A 16,143-nucleotide genomic window follows, 5' to 3' on the forward strand; every position below is an offset into this window, starting at 1 on the left:
AGGCTGAACAATTATTGTACATGTTCAGCTTGTCGAGCCTATTTTACAAGTTTGAACGAGTTCTTTACATGCCGAACAAGAAGCTGAGCCTCCCAACTCGGCTTGTTTCCCAGCCCTACTTCTTAATTACATTCTTTGGCGACCAAAGGACACCAAAAAAGCCGTTAGGGCATCGCATCAGGCTGCTTTCCTGATACAGCCTGTTTGGACAAGGCCTGAGGTAACTTTGGAGCCCTAGCTCAGCTCAAACCAAGCTTCTACCAGCCAGTAGCAAGCCCAGGTCATATTGAATACAACCATCATAGTTTATATTCAATCACTGATGTATTGAGGCTCATACATCTCGATCGATCAAGTAAGATGTATGGTGGAAATTGAATAACCGATGAATCGATTATATACAATATGACCTGATTCGTCCTTGGCTGAAAAGGGGCTTAATTAGTCATGACTTCTCCAAATGGATGGGCTAGTTTGACTGGTCCATTTGTCGTACAGGTGAAAAATCAAGCAGGCTGGCTTGCCGGTGAACCCTAGCTTGGGGTACAAATAGATCTGCCAAATCCAAGCTTGTTTCTAAGGGTGCATTTGAATACATCAGTTTAGTGAGTCACAATATGAAAACTAGGGTTTCTAGATCATGAATCTTTGGCCCAAGCACACCCCAAGGTCAGAGATTCATTATTTTGAGGAGTTTTATGAATCTCACATTTATGATCTAAGCACTTTTGTTTGTTGTGGGTAGGACTGCTTAAAACATGTTTTTGGCAGAGGTGACATCTATGGCGTCACCAGGGTCGAACCTGAACTGTATTTTAGTTGACAGGACCGAGCTCGTCTCGGCTAATCCGGACCGAGGTAGGCTTGACTTGGTTAATGAGGTTAACTAAGTTTTAGCTCAGTGAACTCACGAGAGGATTGCATGGCTTGGCTAGGCTCAATCGATTAGGGCTCATTTGAGCTTGAGCTGAGCTCAAAATCCAAGAGGAATAAGTGTGGCTCGGCTAGGGCTCAACCAAGCTGAGCTCAAAAACCAAGATTGAGAAGGATGTGGCTTGGCTAGGGCTCAATTGAGTCAGGCTCGGTTGACCTTGAGACGAGCTCTAAAAATAAGATGGATGCTTGGCTGATTGAATGAGATTTGTTGAGAACTTATTCTCTTATAAATGAAATGTTTTGTTTTCCCTGAAAAAAGAGTTGGGGGCTTCGCTTGTCTGGTAGGAGCAGTTAGTGCATGTCACCTTATGTTGGGACATTGTAAGTTCAAATCCCAATGGTATCATTGTATAATTGGTAGGGGTCTACCTAACCCCAACTTGCCTTTCAAAAGAAAAAGAAAAAGAAAGATCCGAATCCAATTGAGAAAAGGTGCTGACCCCTTAGTCCCAGTGGATCCTAGGCATTGCAATTGCATATTTTGAATTGGGTATCATGGAGGTTAATCCTCGTGGATCCTCCATCAAGATCCAAATTTAAAGATGTTTTAAAATTTTATAATTATTAAATAACTTGATAAAAATCTAAAATCTCATCGATAATTTAAGCATCGATGAATTACTCATAAAAATACTGAGAAAATCCTTTATTATTTCTAAAAAAATCAAAAAATTTGTGGACTTTACAATTTTGGCTTTTACAAGGCCTTGGTCAAAGGTATGAATCATTTATAGCTACAATGTTGAAACCATGTTCCAACATACAAGAATATTTTCACTTTGCTCCAGAGCCATAAGGTTTGTTCAAAACTGAATGAAATCAATAATTAGCCACATGTTGCTTTCTATGCCCAACATGGTCAAAAATAACAAACGTGGATGAAATCAATATAGATTTAACTCCAGAGGTTGCAGTTTTGCACAAGGAGGTCGTCGGTCAGGTGAAGATCATCAAGGGGTTAAACAATGCTATCATGGTTTGAACAACTCCAAGAAAGAGAGTGCAGAAGGCATTGTGTGTCAGATCTGCAAAAAAAAGGAATCATAGCACCCTGAAATGCTACAATCGCTTCAATCATGTGTTTCAAGCAGAAGATGCACCTCAAGCCCTTACTGCTATGATAATGAAGGATAGTCAGGATGCCGAGTGGTTTGTCGATACTGGAGCATCAATTCATATGACTGGAAATCTAGGTAAGCTTCAAAACTTGACTCCTTACACTGGTAATGATTTGGTTATGGTTGAAAATAAAAAAAAGATTTCTATTACTCATGTTGGAGAAGGAAAAATTTATTCTCAAAGCTCTAATATTCCTGTGAAAAATGTTTTATACGTGCCTAACCTTAAGAAGGATCTCATTTCAGTTAGTCAGTTGACGCATGATTTTTAGTATTTTTTAAAATTATCTTTGTCTGGTTGTGTATTAAAGGTAGGGGTGGCAATTTCTGACACGACCCGCCAACCCGCCTCTTAGGCGGGTTCGGGTTGGGCTTAAGCCAACCCGTTTAATAAATGGGTCGACCCGCGTAACCCATTTATTAAACAGGTCGGGTTCGGGTTGGGGGTATGCCAACCCGGCTGACCCGTTTAATAAACGGGTTAGGCGGGTGGGTCAACCCGCCAACCCGTCTGCCCGACCCGTCAACCCGACCCGCCAACCTGCCAACCCGATCCGTCAAACCGCCAACCCAACCAGCCAACCTGACCCGCGAACCTGAAAACCCGTTTACCCGACCCAACCCATTTATTAAATGGGTTGGCGGGTCATGTTGGGTTACCCGTTTATTAAACGGGTCGGGTTCGGGTTGAGGTATGCTGACACGCCAACCCACCAACCCGACCCGATTGCCACCCCTAATTAAAGGACATGAAGACGAGCAGGATAATAGTCACAGGGAGTAAGTGTGACAGTCTTTATGTCATGGACGAGGGACATGCCACACTCTTTTCTAATCAATTAAGAAAAGTTTCAGAGGACAATTGGCACCAGTGGCTTGAACATCCACAAATGACCATAGTTCGGTATCTCAAAAATAAACATTTTATTTATGTTATTTCTGACAATAAGAAAAAATCTATTTGTTCTGCTTGTTAGATGGGAAAGGCGTATAGACTATCTTTCTTTGATTCTAATGAAATAAGCAATGAACCCCTTAGTAAGTTTCACTGAGACATTTGGGGACTAGCCCCAATTCGATCTCATGAGAATTATCAGTTTTATGTTATTTTTGTGGATGAAAATACTCATTTCACATGGTTATATATATCCTTTAAAGCGAAATTCATTTTTTTTTTAAACCTTCATGCATTTTAAAAAATATGTTAGCCGCAATTTGAGAAGAAGATTAAAATATTTCAAATGGATGGAGGTGGAGAATATATGAACGAAAAGTTTTTAGATATCTAAATGGTTTGGGAATCAAACATCAACTTTCTTGTCCCAAGACTCCAGAACAAGATGGAGTTGCAGAATGGAAACATCGCAATGTCACCGAGTTGGGTTTAACGATGATGTATCATGTTGGAATTCCTAAATCTTTTTGGATGGAAATGTTTTCTACGGCTGTCTTTCTCATAAACATGTTGCCTACTTCAACTCTTGATATGCATTCTCATTATTTCAAGTTTTTTGGCAAGCATTTGGACCTGGGTGTCATTGTTTCCCATACTTGAGAGGATATGCTTATGTTAACTTTGATCCAAAATGGCTTTCATGTATTTTTATTGGTTATAGTCCAAAATATAAGGGTTACAAATGTTTTTATCATGAGACAGACTGGTACATGTTTTTGATGAGAAAAACTTTTCATTTAATGATCCGGCTTCTCGCTACAAAAATAGAAATGTGGGCGATTTTATAAGTTTTTATAAATAATGCAATATCTCGTGGCTCGACTCAAGTTTGGCTAGTAAAGAGCTCATTCAAACTTGTAAAATAGGCTTGACAAACTGAATTTGAATAATAGATATTTGGCTATGCTCCATTCGTATAAGCTTGTTCGGTAATAAAAAATATAAGACATATTTAACATGTTTTTTGTTTATCCTAATTTTCTTGCTCTAAAAAAAATATTTTTTTCGATAAACAAGCTCACTCGAGCTCAGCTTGTTTAACCCAAACTGATTAAGAGCTCAACCTCGGCTTGACTCTCCACAAGAATGAACCAATCTTGAGCACATCAACCTCGGCTTGTTCAAGTTGTTTACCAGCCCTAACTACAAAGTCGGATCTAAAGTGGGCCTCACACTAGATCCAACCTTGAACCCATTGCCAAGGGCTTTCAAATGGGGTAAATGTTTTCTACCCTCGTGGGTAAGGAACTCTCTAATAAAATTTTGTATTGCTTTTATTTTTTTCAATTTTATTGCATATGTGATGCTTCATATATAATTCATATGTTTGGGTTAAAAGAAATCAGCCCTTGAATCATGTTTTTTTTACATGGACTTTTCAAAGGTTGAAAAATCAAGGGAATGTATCAAATTTCAACCATTAAAATATCAACTTTTACGTCAAAAAAATATAATTAGAGTGCTGATTTTTACTATTTTGACCATATTGAACACATTTATGGGGTTAGGTTTGGTCAAACCTCCCCCTATATCTTCCAACTAGGGGATTCCTTAGCAAGGGTAGCAAACACTTTCCCTTTTCAAGTGCCTCTAATTGATTGGGACTTCATGGATTCTTGTCTAGCATGATTAGGAGCAAGACTTTCAAATGCATGTTAAACTAAAATTTTTTTCTTGAATAGGAAAATTCATTAAATATCAGCAAGAAGGAAATATAAAGATTAGCTTAGCTTTGATGATGAAGAGTCATGAGACTAATGAAACGACATAAAATCCTATTCACTGGTGGCCCAACCACAAGAGATCTGAATCCTTCCAATTAAGCTTCACAGTGCAAAACAGGTCGAACTGGATGAACAACATAATTGACTTGGTAGGTTTCTTCTTTCTTCAAAAAATTTTGTTGTTTCTTTTCTCCCAAACTTTTTGTTGATATGGATCATCATCTTCAAACGTTTTTCCAATTTCATGAGAACATAATAGTCGTAGGCCCAATTATTAATTGCCTGAAGCAGGAGATCTGATTTGGCTCTATTTTAACATCCGATTACACAAGAAAATTTCTTGAAAATAGGGCCATAACCAAAGCAAATGCTCAAAAGTATCATCTCTATTTTCAAGTAGACAACATCTGTTAGCTAAGTAAATTTCAATCTTCTGTAGGCAGTCTTGAGTGTTTATCTTTCTAGCTACCCAAGCAAAAAATGATACTTTGAGCGAAGATTCTCTGCACCAACTAGTGTTATCTGGGAACCGAGACATACCATCTTCATTGCATACCATGTAGCAGGAATCAATATAAAAACAACCATATTTGTTGAATTCCCATTAAACTTAGCTCAATGAATCAATACTGACCAACTCCTTTTTGAAAGTATCGAAAGTTATCAAAAGATCTAGTACAAACTCATTACTTATAAATAAAGTAAATTTGTAAACAAAGTACGATCAAATTATGAATATCAAAGTGAAGAAAAAATTCAAAGTTTATATATAAATGCAACTCGCTGCCTTTCTTGGTATTAGAATTGTTTGGCAACCACTGGTTATGAGCATTTATGTTCTCCTGATGAACACATATAATAAAATAATATTTGATGTCATCATCGTCGTTGTGCTAGTTTTGCAGTTCGGTAAAGAAAATGATGAGGTAATCGTTCGACCGATCCTTCAAACAACATGAAACACATTTATTAACACATGAAGGATGACAAGGTTGTGGCTGAGTATATCTAAACGGCTGGACCACTTGGTTGGCCATTTGACATTCAACTTTATTAATGTTGTGCAACTAAAATGTTCTTTGTGAGTTTCATGGCATAGACAACCACATCATCATCATCATCATCTATATCTTTTTAGTAGAAGCACCATGTTACCTACAAAATGAAATTTTATTCATTAATAAGTCATATATTGCATTATTTATAAGATATATAACCACTTGTTTCATGTATACTTACATGTGCTTCAGACAACATGCACAACTTTCTATTTCAAAGAGCCCTTTGTACGGAATTACGCTTCGCTCTTTCATCATTCCCCTCTTCTTCTTCATTTTCTCTCTTATGTGACCTACTATACATAGCAATATGTGGAAACCTAGGGACTTTTTCACGTCTAAGAGGCATTTTAAAGATATATGCTCCCATATATAAACCTTAAAGGATCAATACAAGAATTATTATACAAATTAGTACATAAAGATAACAAATTTATGTTTTCATATGAATCAACTCAAATCAATGAAATAATTTTTATACCTCCAACAAAACCAGCATGAAGACACATTTTTTTTCCCACATTTCACTTGACTCAAACTTGTATACAGGTGTGCAAGTGAAGCTGCTTCCTATGCATATTCATCGATATGATCTAGGTCTTATATTAGTTGCATATAGGGTATATGAATCGACTTTTTACCAGTGTTAATGAATTCACATGCATCAAAAAAATAGAGAAATAATGTTCTTAACTCCTTCTTTACCTTATGAGAGACCTTTCCTTCCATATAGGGTATTCTCTCCTTTAGACTTCTTGTCTTGCTATTATCATGTATTCCTCAACCATGACAACTTCAACCTTTCACCTTCAAATGCATAATCGGTTGCTCTCAATAAAACTTTCGTTGATACTTAAATTTTTTAAACCAAAGTGCATTTATTAGCTTTCTATGATACTTTAATCCTATGATGTGTGTCACGTATTTTAAGGTAATGGTCATCTCAAAATCAAAGAATTGAAATGCGTTCATTGTGAGATTTCAAAACTACACCATTGAATCTACGAGATTATGACCAATGTTCTATGGTGAAACCTTCAAGAATCATCGAAAGTGCATTCGATCTAATCATATATATATATATATATATATGTTTGATACTAAAATTATGAATATCATAAACCATGAAAGTGTGTATGAAGTAATCAAAGTATATAATTTGCATTACCATATCACTGTCTATCTTGACACTGAAACTGTTAGACAACTGTTGGTTGCGAGTATCTACATGCCCTAGGTGGACACCTATATCGAAGTAATATGCAATGTCATCTCATTTTAATGTGTGTATGGAGGTTTACAAAAGTTATGCAAGAGGGTCAGGAGATTTGCACAAAGTTCATGAAAATATTTGTGAACCACACAACTTCAGATGCAGTATATGCGAATGTCCATTAGGTCTGCAACTGAGGTTAGAAGTTTCACATATACAATTGACGTTTGTGGGTTGTCTACACGAACGTCAGGAAAACGACCACAAATGTATAGTGTGAACATATCAAACTAAAACTGAAAAATATGTGAAGGTAAAGACATTTGCAAAAGAACCTTAAGACATTCACATGTTAAATAGATTTTCTTTACATTAACAAGAGTTCCACGTATAATGCTTGCGAATGTAAAACTTATGCAAATGTTACACTTTCTTTTATAATATTAATAGTAGATTCAATCCGTATATTTTCATATATACGTCCAAGCTTTATGCAAGTTTTTAGTTAAAAAATGTTCACATAGCATCTGCGTGAAGGTTGTGATATTTACAAATATGTGATACAGACTAGCAATCAGAAAACATGCAAAGGTAAGTACATTTGCAATACATATTTGCAAAATTTACGTTATATATTTATGAGCATATTTTCAGACCTTATGCATGTTTTTAATTAAATTATGTTCATATGGTATCTCCACAAAGGTCATGACGTCTGAAAATGTGTGACGCAAACCTGAAATTAGAAAACATATGAAGGTAAGAACATAATGTACATCCAAACTTAAAGTAAGATTTTTGTTAAAAAGGGTTCACATGATAACAATATCTACACGAAAGTCATGATGTTCACAAATATGCTATATAAACCTACGGAGCTTGAATTAAAAAATACGAGAAGGTAAAGATATTCACAACAAACATTTGCGAAGGTCGATCATACATTTGCGGACGTACTTCCTAACTTTAAACAAGTTTTTAGTTAAAGGAGGTTCACATGACGTTTGTGCAAATGTTAGAACTGCTGCAAATGTATGAAGTGAACTTGTTGAACTCAAACTTTTAAATTATAGAAAGTTCACATGGAGACTTTGAATTTCAAAAGATCCACACATTTCATATGCAAATCTCTTCTGTTGAGGTTAAGTTAGACAGGTTAGCAAATACCCAATTATTCATGTAAATCTCTTTTTTATTGAGATATTGAAACCTTTGGACAATGCATCTCATCACACGAACATCAACAAATTCACTTGTGCAGAAGATAAAAATGTCCTAAAAAAAGCTGAATCAAATTTTTGAACGAGAAGGATTTCGATAAATTATGAAGCATTTCTGAAATCACACCATTTTACAAGACCTATATGGTTATTTTCTGTTAAATAAAAAGTATTTTAAAATATCTTACCAAAAAAATATTTTTACATATTAAAACATTAAAAAATATTTTTTCATTGGTTAGAAAAAACAAATAAATCTTGTCATTGTATCATATTTTTCAAAAAGATTTTCGCACTAGCTTCGAACCCCAGTCAGGTGTTGGGTCGCGTCCATAATAGCCAGTTGGGTATATGCCTGTAACCTGGGAAGAAAAGATAGACAGGCGGACCAAAAACTTTAGATTGTTTGTTTTTCCCGTCTTACATGTTTAAGAACCATTCAAATCATTTCATGTATGAGCCACTGAGTTGTAATTTTAAACGCCACACTCTACATACCTGTTAAATTTGGCAATACCATGACCAAGTTATAAAATGGATATATCAAAGGTTGGAAAACTGACAAAAAAAAATTGGGGTTGCAAAATCCTGGCTAAGATTAGCCATCGATGTCCACAGCTTTTATTTTTTTTTAAAGGCAAGCTGGGGTTAGACAGACCCCCACCAGCTATTATTCAACGTACCACTGGGTTTGGAACCTGCAACGTACCACCACAAGGAGACGTGCACTGACAGCTCCTACCAACCATGCTGAGCCCACATCTACTACTGAAAGATAACCATCGATTTAAATCTTGTTCAACGCTACATGGATCTCAAACAGCACTGTCACATTCAGGAAACTCATCCGAGTACCAAACAGCTCTGCCCAAACATGGGTGACAAAGAATCGAGGGAAACTGATACAACCTGGCTTCATCATCTAATCTTTCCTGACTGCCTGCTGATTGAACCTGATCCATTTTGATAGTTGTCATGGTTAACCCATCTTCTCAACCAACCTGAGCCCCTCCAATTCTATTGAAAAAGAGCTACTACCCATAAGGCTCAGGAACACTGGCTTTACACTTGGGGATGCAAGAATAAACTTTTCAAGGGTAGGGTCCCATGATAATGAAAGATTCAGCAACCAGACCGCGGGCCAAGGGTAGACCAGACCTTGCTCTGGTCTGCCCAAGTTATCATTTTTCTTAAACAGAAGGAAAGGCTCAATGTACCTGGGAGCATCTCTACTGCTTGGACTGGGTCTGCATGAAATGTTAAAGATCAATTGAGTGAATAAATCCATAACTTGATTTGGCTGAGCCCAGAGCTGCCTCATTCTGCGTACAATTCATGCAGGTGTCCATAAGTAGGGGTGTCAACCTGCCTGGTTTACCCAGACCCGACCCGGACCAAACCCTATAGGGTCCAGGAATGGTGACAAATAAGAAAACCCGAAGGTCCGATTAATACATGGACCCAGGTATAGTTTGTGAAATTTTATACCACACCAGGGCCTGACCCGAGTTCCGATTAAGACCCACAAATTTTCAATGTAAAAATTATAAAAAATATTATTTTATCGGGTATGGTCCGGGTCTGGTTCATGTAGTTCTTATCAGGTTCAGGTATAGTTTCTCTTATAGTAAACCCAATTAGACCCAGGTCCGGACCCGATATCATACCCAAAAATCTGGTACAAGTCTGGTTCCACCTGGGTCCGAACCAAACCCGACAGTTGACACTCCTATCCATAAGCATAGCATGAGCTTAAAAATGAAAAACCTGTAGCAACACATGTTTGATAACTCTAAATGGACTACAGTTGCCACAAACAATGGTCTTATAGTACATGCTGCAGATTAAGCTAATTATTAACCTGTACATCATGATGGCAAATCTATTTACAATCTGAAAACTAAGTAGGAAATCAGAGTTAAACCTTAACTTGCGAGCTCGGATCTGCTTTCAACGCAAGAACCTTCTTTGGAATGTCTGGTAAAGATATAGTACCCTGATCATAGCCATCCATTAGCAGTTTACCAATCTTGGACCTCCACTCAGAAGTATCCTCAGTTTTATAGTCATGGAGAACCCTGTCACAGTAGTTGAGCATTGTTCCTAGCCCGCTGTTCGGTCTCCAACCATAGTCCTCCAAAATGCGTGCTTCATCTTCTGTCAAGTCTTCCCCAACCTGATAGCAGCGTGAACATCTCCGTCAGGCACAAAATTTGAAAAATCTTCCTTGTACAATGGCATAGCCTTAGTTAACCAAGTGGTCTCAATATACCAAATGAGGCAAAGCAACCTTTTCTCCAGGAAAGATGGATCAATCAACAAAATACTCAACCAGATCTGACCTGCCATGGTCTAATCTACAACATAACCTACAGTCTACAGAGCAGATATTGAACTGAATCTGAGACCACTTGGTCCCCTACAATAGACCTAACCAACCAGTTACAACCTGGATCTGACCAGCTGGTGCCTAACCCCTACTTAGGTCCACCAAGCTCAGACCTGGGCCACTTTGCTAAGATTCAGATTCAAAGAGCCACCTAGGTTGCACCCAGATCACTTGGATGCACCAAGCTAGATTCACCTGGATTAGCTCCAACCAGGAACCACTTGGAGAACCTAGACCCATCTATGGTCTGAGAGATAGAGCATAGATCAAAATCACAACCAAGGACAGGAAGGTAGGATTTTGAAGGCATTGGCAGGCCAAAAACATGCTGCAAAGCTTCTTTCAAGCAAGAGGTCAGGGCCTGGGGGCATCTCAGGAAAGCACTAATGACAAAGACATGTGAACCAGGAATAGCCCATGTTTCTTACCACCAATGCTCTGTTCTCAAGGAGCGTTGTTCTACTACAGCTGGTGAGTTTCATTGCAGCAATCAGCCGTTTGATCTGCCAGTCAATTGGCAATGATGGCACAAGTTCAAAGAAATATGTAGCGTAACCATATTCAGGACGCTCCAGAACTATTCTGTCTCCAGGTGCCAATTCAAAAGTCACCAAAAAAGAAACCAAAAAATTTGATCAAACAAAAACTAAACAGAGAACTTGAATGCCACCTGTTGTGTCTTTCAAATACAAAAATAAACGAGCGAAGGGCCCTACACCATCCCCATTCAACTGACCATTTATGGAACTGTAAATACCGGGTCTAAAATCACAAGAAAATACATCCATCAGAAAAACAATTTATATACTGAAATGAAGAATGAAAGGACTAATAAGACTGATGTGTATGTGCTACTAATTAATACTAGCGTGCAGGAAGAAACGTAGCAGAGGAAATACTAAACACAAGTTTCAGGAAAAGTTTCTTGCCTGTTCAATTAATGAAATTAAACAAGCCAAGCAATAACTGGCTTTGGACCCCTTTTTGTGCCAAATTTTGGCCAACTTTAATAACATTGCAGGACGAGAAAATAGCTGCATAAGTCAAAAGGAAACATCATTAACATATCTCAAAGAGCATATCATCCCAATACATACTGTAAGATGTTCATGCACTAAAATGAAGGCTAATGGACACATGTCAAAATTGAATAGCAGAGCACATGTCGGCTGAGCCTCCCTGAGCTTGAGCTCGGTCAGTTATTCTCAAGCTCAGCTGAGCTAAGCTCAAGACAAGCAAAACAATCACTTTGTTATACAGGTCTCAGGCAGGATTGAACTCATCACTTTTCACTTGTGAGACATACATAATACATTCTTGCAGCTACACCATACATGTTTCTGTGACCAAATGCTTATCATATAATATAAATAAAGAAACCTAACTTTTTTCTTACAGTGTTAAACGAGCTAACCAAGCTTATCGAGCTCTTAACGAGCTTCACTCAGGAAGGGATCAACTTGTTTAACTAAAGATGCCATTTGAAAGAATTGAATTTAGACTGTTTATTAAATAAACAAGCTCAGGCTGTAGTTTTAGCAAGTTGAGCCTGAGGTTCTAATCAAGCTTGAGCTTTTTGCGAACCCCTAATCATCATTCTCAAGAAAGCACCAATATTTCTAATGCCAATTTGTAGTTTAAGAACTTCACAAGTAGCAGGCAAAACATCAGATTTGCAAAAGCCATTCATGCCAACAAAGATCATTTCAACCTGATACAGGATTAATTGCAGCTATTACAAACCTTAGATATAACAGTTTCGAGCTCCGCAAAGTCGTCATCAATAGAACCTTTTTCCAGCCCATCTTCATTCTCCATGTCTCCATAAAGCTTGATTTCATCAAGTTGTAAACCTTTCTCTAGTAAAACCTGCCCAATAATCAATGCTGTCATGAATTTGATTATCAGTTACCATAAAAAGAAAAATAAGACCTTAAAGTATTTTTGTTTACCTGAAGAAGCCCAGGGGCATCTTCTTCAAGGGCAGTCTCCACAGAACACCTGCAAATTATATGTTAAAAAAAGAACCTTCTGGAAAAACCTGAACCAACTAAACCTAAAAGGCAAACGTGAACATTAATACTGTAGAGGATACTTACGTGGGTGTTCTCTTCTTCCTAATCTCAATGTTCAATCCACTGGCCTTAAGGTTCAATAAATCAGAAGGCTCATCTTTTAGTGGCCGAGTTCTTCCTGAGCATCTAAAATTACTGGAAATGCTTCCTGGAGAAAGCTTGTTTGATAGTAGCAGTTTGGTGCGTTCATGTAATGAAACATGATCTAACTCGTCCTTGTCAAAATCATCAAAGATTTCCTTTTTGATACCAACAATGGGCATATCCCGTTCTACACAACTATCCAACCCGTTACCGAACGGAACAATCGGACCACTTTCAGTGTGCTCAATTTTCACTTTGGCTGGCAAGATTGACAAGGCAGCACCAAGAACATGGTTATTACTGTTGAGATCCATTTCATTGTTCACAAAACTAGTACCAAGTTCACATTGTGGCATAACATGCTTTCTAAAGCTATCCAACCCATCATCAAATGGAACAACTGCATCATCTTCAATATGCTCAATCTTCACTTTAACTGGAAAGATTGACATGGCAGCATCCATAACATGGCTGTTACTTTTGACGCTCATTTCACTGTTCGTAAGAGTAGTAACATTTTGAGATTTCGGCATCTGACTTGAACCAATGCAATTGCCTTCCTGCAGTTCTTTCAAAGGGCAATCTCCATTCATATCTTTATTGGAGCACTGGGAGTTTCCAGAAGAATGAACAACCTGAGTGTTTGTGCAAGAACTTGCTCCATTAGCATCAGCAGTAGAACTGTGAAAGCAGTTACCAACATTTGTTTCAGAAGCAATCATTGAATGGCATCTTTCTTCAATTTCTGATGAAGCCAAAATATGATCACCATCCTTCCCCTCTCCAGAAGCACAACAGTCAACAAGATGGCTAGAGTTCCCCATACATACACCTTCTGCAGTCTGCAAATTCAACAGCACATGTTTGATTTTAAAAAGAAAACCTGGCAAGATGGACTCTACTAATCTAGGAAAAACATATATCTGAGTAAGGACAACAGACAGATTATTTTGTAGTTTACAAAAAAATAAATGAACTTAAGCAATGACATATCCAAGTCTTCAAAGGTAAACAAGAAACTCTTGTGAAACTGAAACAAATCAAATTAGGCACATTATGAAAAATGCCACAACTAGTACCACAGGAGTAACATGGTAGGAAGTTTTCTCTCCAGTATAATCGCATGTGGCAGACAATCTTCCAGAGACATCACACTCCATCTAAAATGTCCATAGAAGGCAATGAATCCAGTCAACAAATGTGGCCTATAAAATAACAAATAGCAACCATAGAAAACCTCTAAACCTACCTGAGGTGCGCAAGGGTTCACACCTGCATGATCTTCACTAAATGACAGCTGACTTTCATTATTTTCACATGCTAAGCCATTTTCTCCCTGCAATGATACAATTGAGATTAATTTCAAACATCAAACATGCAAAGACCTGTAACTTGGTTGACATGCAACTGAAAACAAACACAAGCAAGGGTCAGGAATCAACACATATAAGATATCATGCAAATTTCTATATGAAAAAAGTGCACGCTACCCATACCCACACAGCTCACCAACTCACAAAAACTCGTACTTCATTTCTTGTGAATCAGTTAAGTCTGTACTTTTCTCAGGACTACTTCAAAATCTAAGGGCGCGTTTAATTGATGGGAAAAATGCTGGGCCGACAGAATGAGTACGCGCCAGTCACACCCCTACGGGTGCAACTGGAGAGTGTGACCGGAGCCTCGCATGCGGCCTTTTGAAAAAGCAAAGGGCGGGGACAAAGCAGTTCCCGTGTATCAAACATGGAACAAGTCCCAGGCGGGACCCCTTTGTCTCTGTGCGGGACTTGCCACATGAATCAAACAAGCCCTAAGCTTACCATATTCTCCATTTCTTTCAGAGACAACAATAGCAAAAACCAAATTGCAAAGTGCAGCTCCAAACAGGAGGGCATGACACACAAGAAACATTCAATTGAGAAAGTCAAAGAAAGTATTGAGTGTGTGCATTGAAATAGAAGCGTGAAGAAAGAAACCATGCAGAGATTCTAATCTCAATCACCACATTTCCAGCATTTTAAAAATAGCAGACTAGCAACACCACCACACCAAAATCATTAAGGTGATCGACGTAATCACACATTGATTGACTATAAAAACACAAGGCAAAATACAAACAAAGAACTACAATTCGAACAAGAGCTCAATTTTCGTTGAATACAACCTTGTATACGCTTATATCCTAATCATTTTCCCCATCAAACACTTTAATTTTCAAGGCTTCTATCGTTGAATTCCGAGAGCCTCTAAGGATTGCGTCAACTTAAAAAGATCCCAATTCTAAGAACTCAACGTCATGTTGTTTGCATTCATAAAATGCTGCCAAGCAGGCCAAATGTATCCCAATGTTCACAGCCACCCTCAATCCGGTGGCTTACATTAATTCATCTTAAAAATTACAATGGTTTACATTCCAAGCAGCCCCCACTTTCTGCAGCTCATCCAATCATGCATTTCGCACAGAAACCTCTTCTACAACAACAACAAAAAAATCCCCAAACCCCAAAATCCGACACCGTGAAACCTCCCTAATTTCCATTCAGAAAGAGAAGAAGAAAGGCCAAAAAACTGAAAACGCCCTACTAAAAAAAAACGCATACCGTTGGCTCGGCATCCTCATTCTCCGATCGATTCTTCAACAACAAGAACTGATCCTTGTAGTAAGCGGCCTCTGCCTTCCAATGCTCGACCTCGCCCTTCATCGACTCGATACTCCGTTCCTGCCCGTAGACCGCATGCTCCCTCCTTCGAACTTCCTCTTCCTTCATCAACAAAAACCTGCAAAAAAAAAAAAAGATCCCCGATAAATCCTAATAATCTCCCCCAAAAACACAAGGATGCCGAAAGAGAGAAATCGGAAGGGAAGAACCAAGACAAGAAACCTTTCGCGCGCGGTTAGGGAATCGTCGATCTGCCTCCACAGGCAATGGAAGGCGTCGCGGTTCGCCCGGAACTGGTGCAACGTGTGCCCGTTGGGAGGATGGTTGGGCGGAGGCAGATTAGGGTTAGGGTTAGGGTTGGGAGGAGGGATTTGGGCGTTTGGAGGGAAGCCGAATCCGGCGCTGCCGTCGTGCCGACGCTTCTTCCACCTCCCTGCGTGTCCCCTGTGGTTCGCCGGAGCTCCATTGCTCTCCATAGTGGGGGAAGAAGGAGAGAAGCTTGCAGAGGAAGGATCAAGCGAGACGCTTAGCCTTAGAGTGCTCCAAAGAGGGCCCGCTGCTCGCCGTTCCCGTCCAGCCACTGGGCGAGCTCGTCTCCCCCATCGCGCGCAGAGAGAGAGAGAGAGACGTCGAACGTCGAATGTCGAATGTGGGGGCTTGGCTAGGTAGGGATGGCAGTGGACCGGGGGAAAACGGGGCCCCGACCCCTCC

At 38.8% G+C, this 16,143-nt stretch overlaps 1 protein-coding gene across 1 annotated transcript; it reads right to left on the reverse strand.

Moving 5' to 3' along the window:
- Nucleotides 1-10,006: 10,006 nt before the first annotated feature.
- Nucleotides 10,007-16,051, reverse strand: LOC149816425 (uncharacterized). The gene is made up of 11 exons (XM_089986703.1): nucleotides 15,655-16,051; nucleotides 15,373-15,550; nucleotides 14,022-14,108; nucleotides 13,852-13,932; nucleotides 12,713-13,614; nucleotides 12,566-12,614; nucleotides 12,357-12,482; nucleotides 11,543-11,647; nucleotides 11,284-11,375; nucleotides 11,042-11,195; nucleotides 10,007-10,400 (listed from the first exon to the last, which is right to left on the reverse strand). Exons 1-11 carry the CDS (start codon nucleotides 15,906-15,908, stop codon nucleotides 10,143-10,145), a joined length of 2,286 nt encoding a protein of 761 aa, XP_089842829.1. The 5' UTR covers nucleotides 15,909-16,051; the 3' UTR covers nucleotides 10,007-10,142.
- Nucleotides 16,052-16,143: the final 92 nt, after the last annotated feature.

The sequence above is a fragment of the Nuphar pumila genome, chromosome 14, assembly GCF_984573655.1.
Source record: "Nuphar pumila chromosome 14, dmNupPumi1.hap1.1, whole genome shotgun sequence".
Classification (NCBI taxonomy): domain Eukaryota; kingdom Viridiplantae; phylum Streptophyta; class Magnoliopsida; order Nymphaeales; family Nymphaeaceae; genus Nuphar; species Nuphar pumila.

Coding starts and splice junctions, on each gene's coding strand:
- LOC149816425 (XM_089986703.1), bottom strand. CDS start 15,908: ATGGAGAGCAATGGAGCTCCGGCGAACCACAGGGGACACGCAGGGAGG. Junction 13,933..14,021: donor TGAACCCTTGCGCACCTCAG/GTAGGTTTAGAG, acceptor TGGACATTTTAG/ATGGAGTGTGATGTCTCTGG. Junction 11,196..11,283: donor GTATTTGAAAGACACAACAG/GTGGCATTCAAG, acceptor ACCTGGAGACAG/AATAGTTCTGGAGCGTCCTG.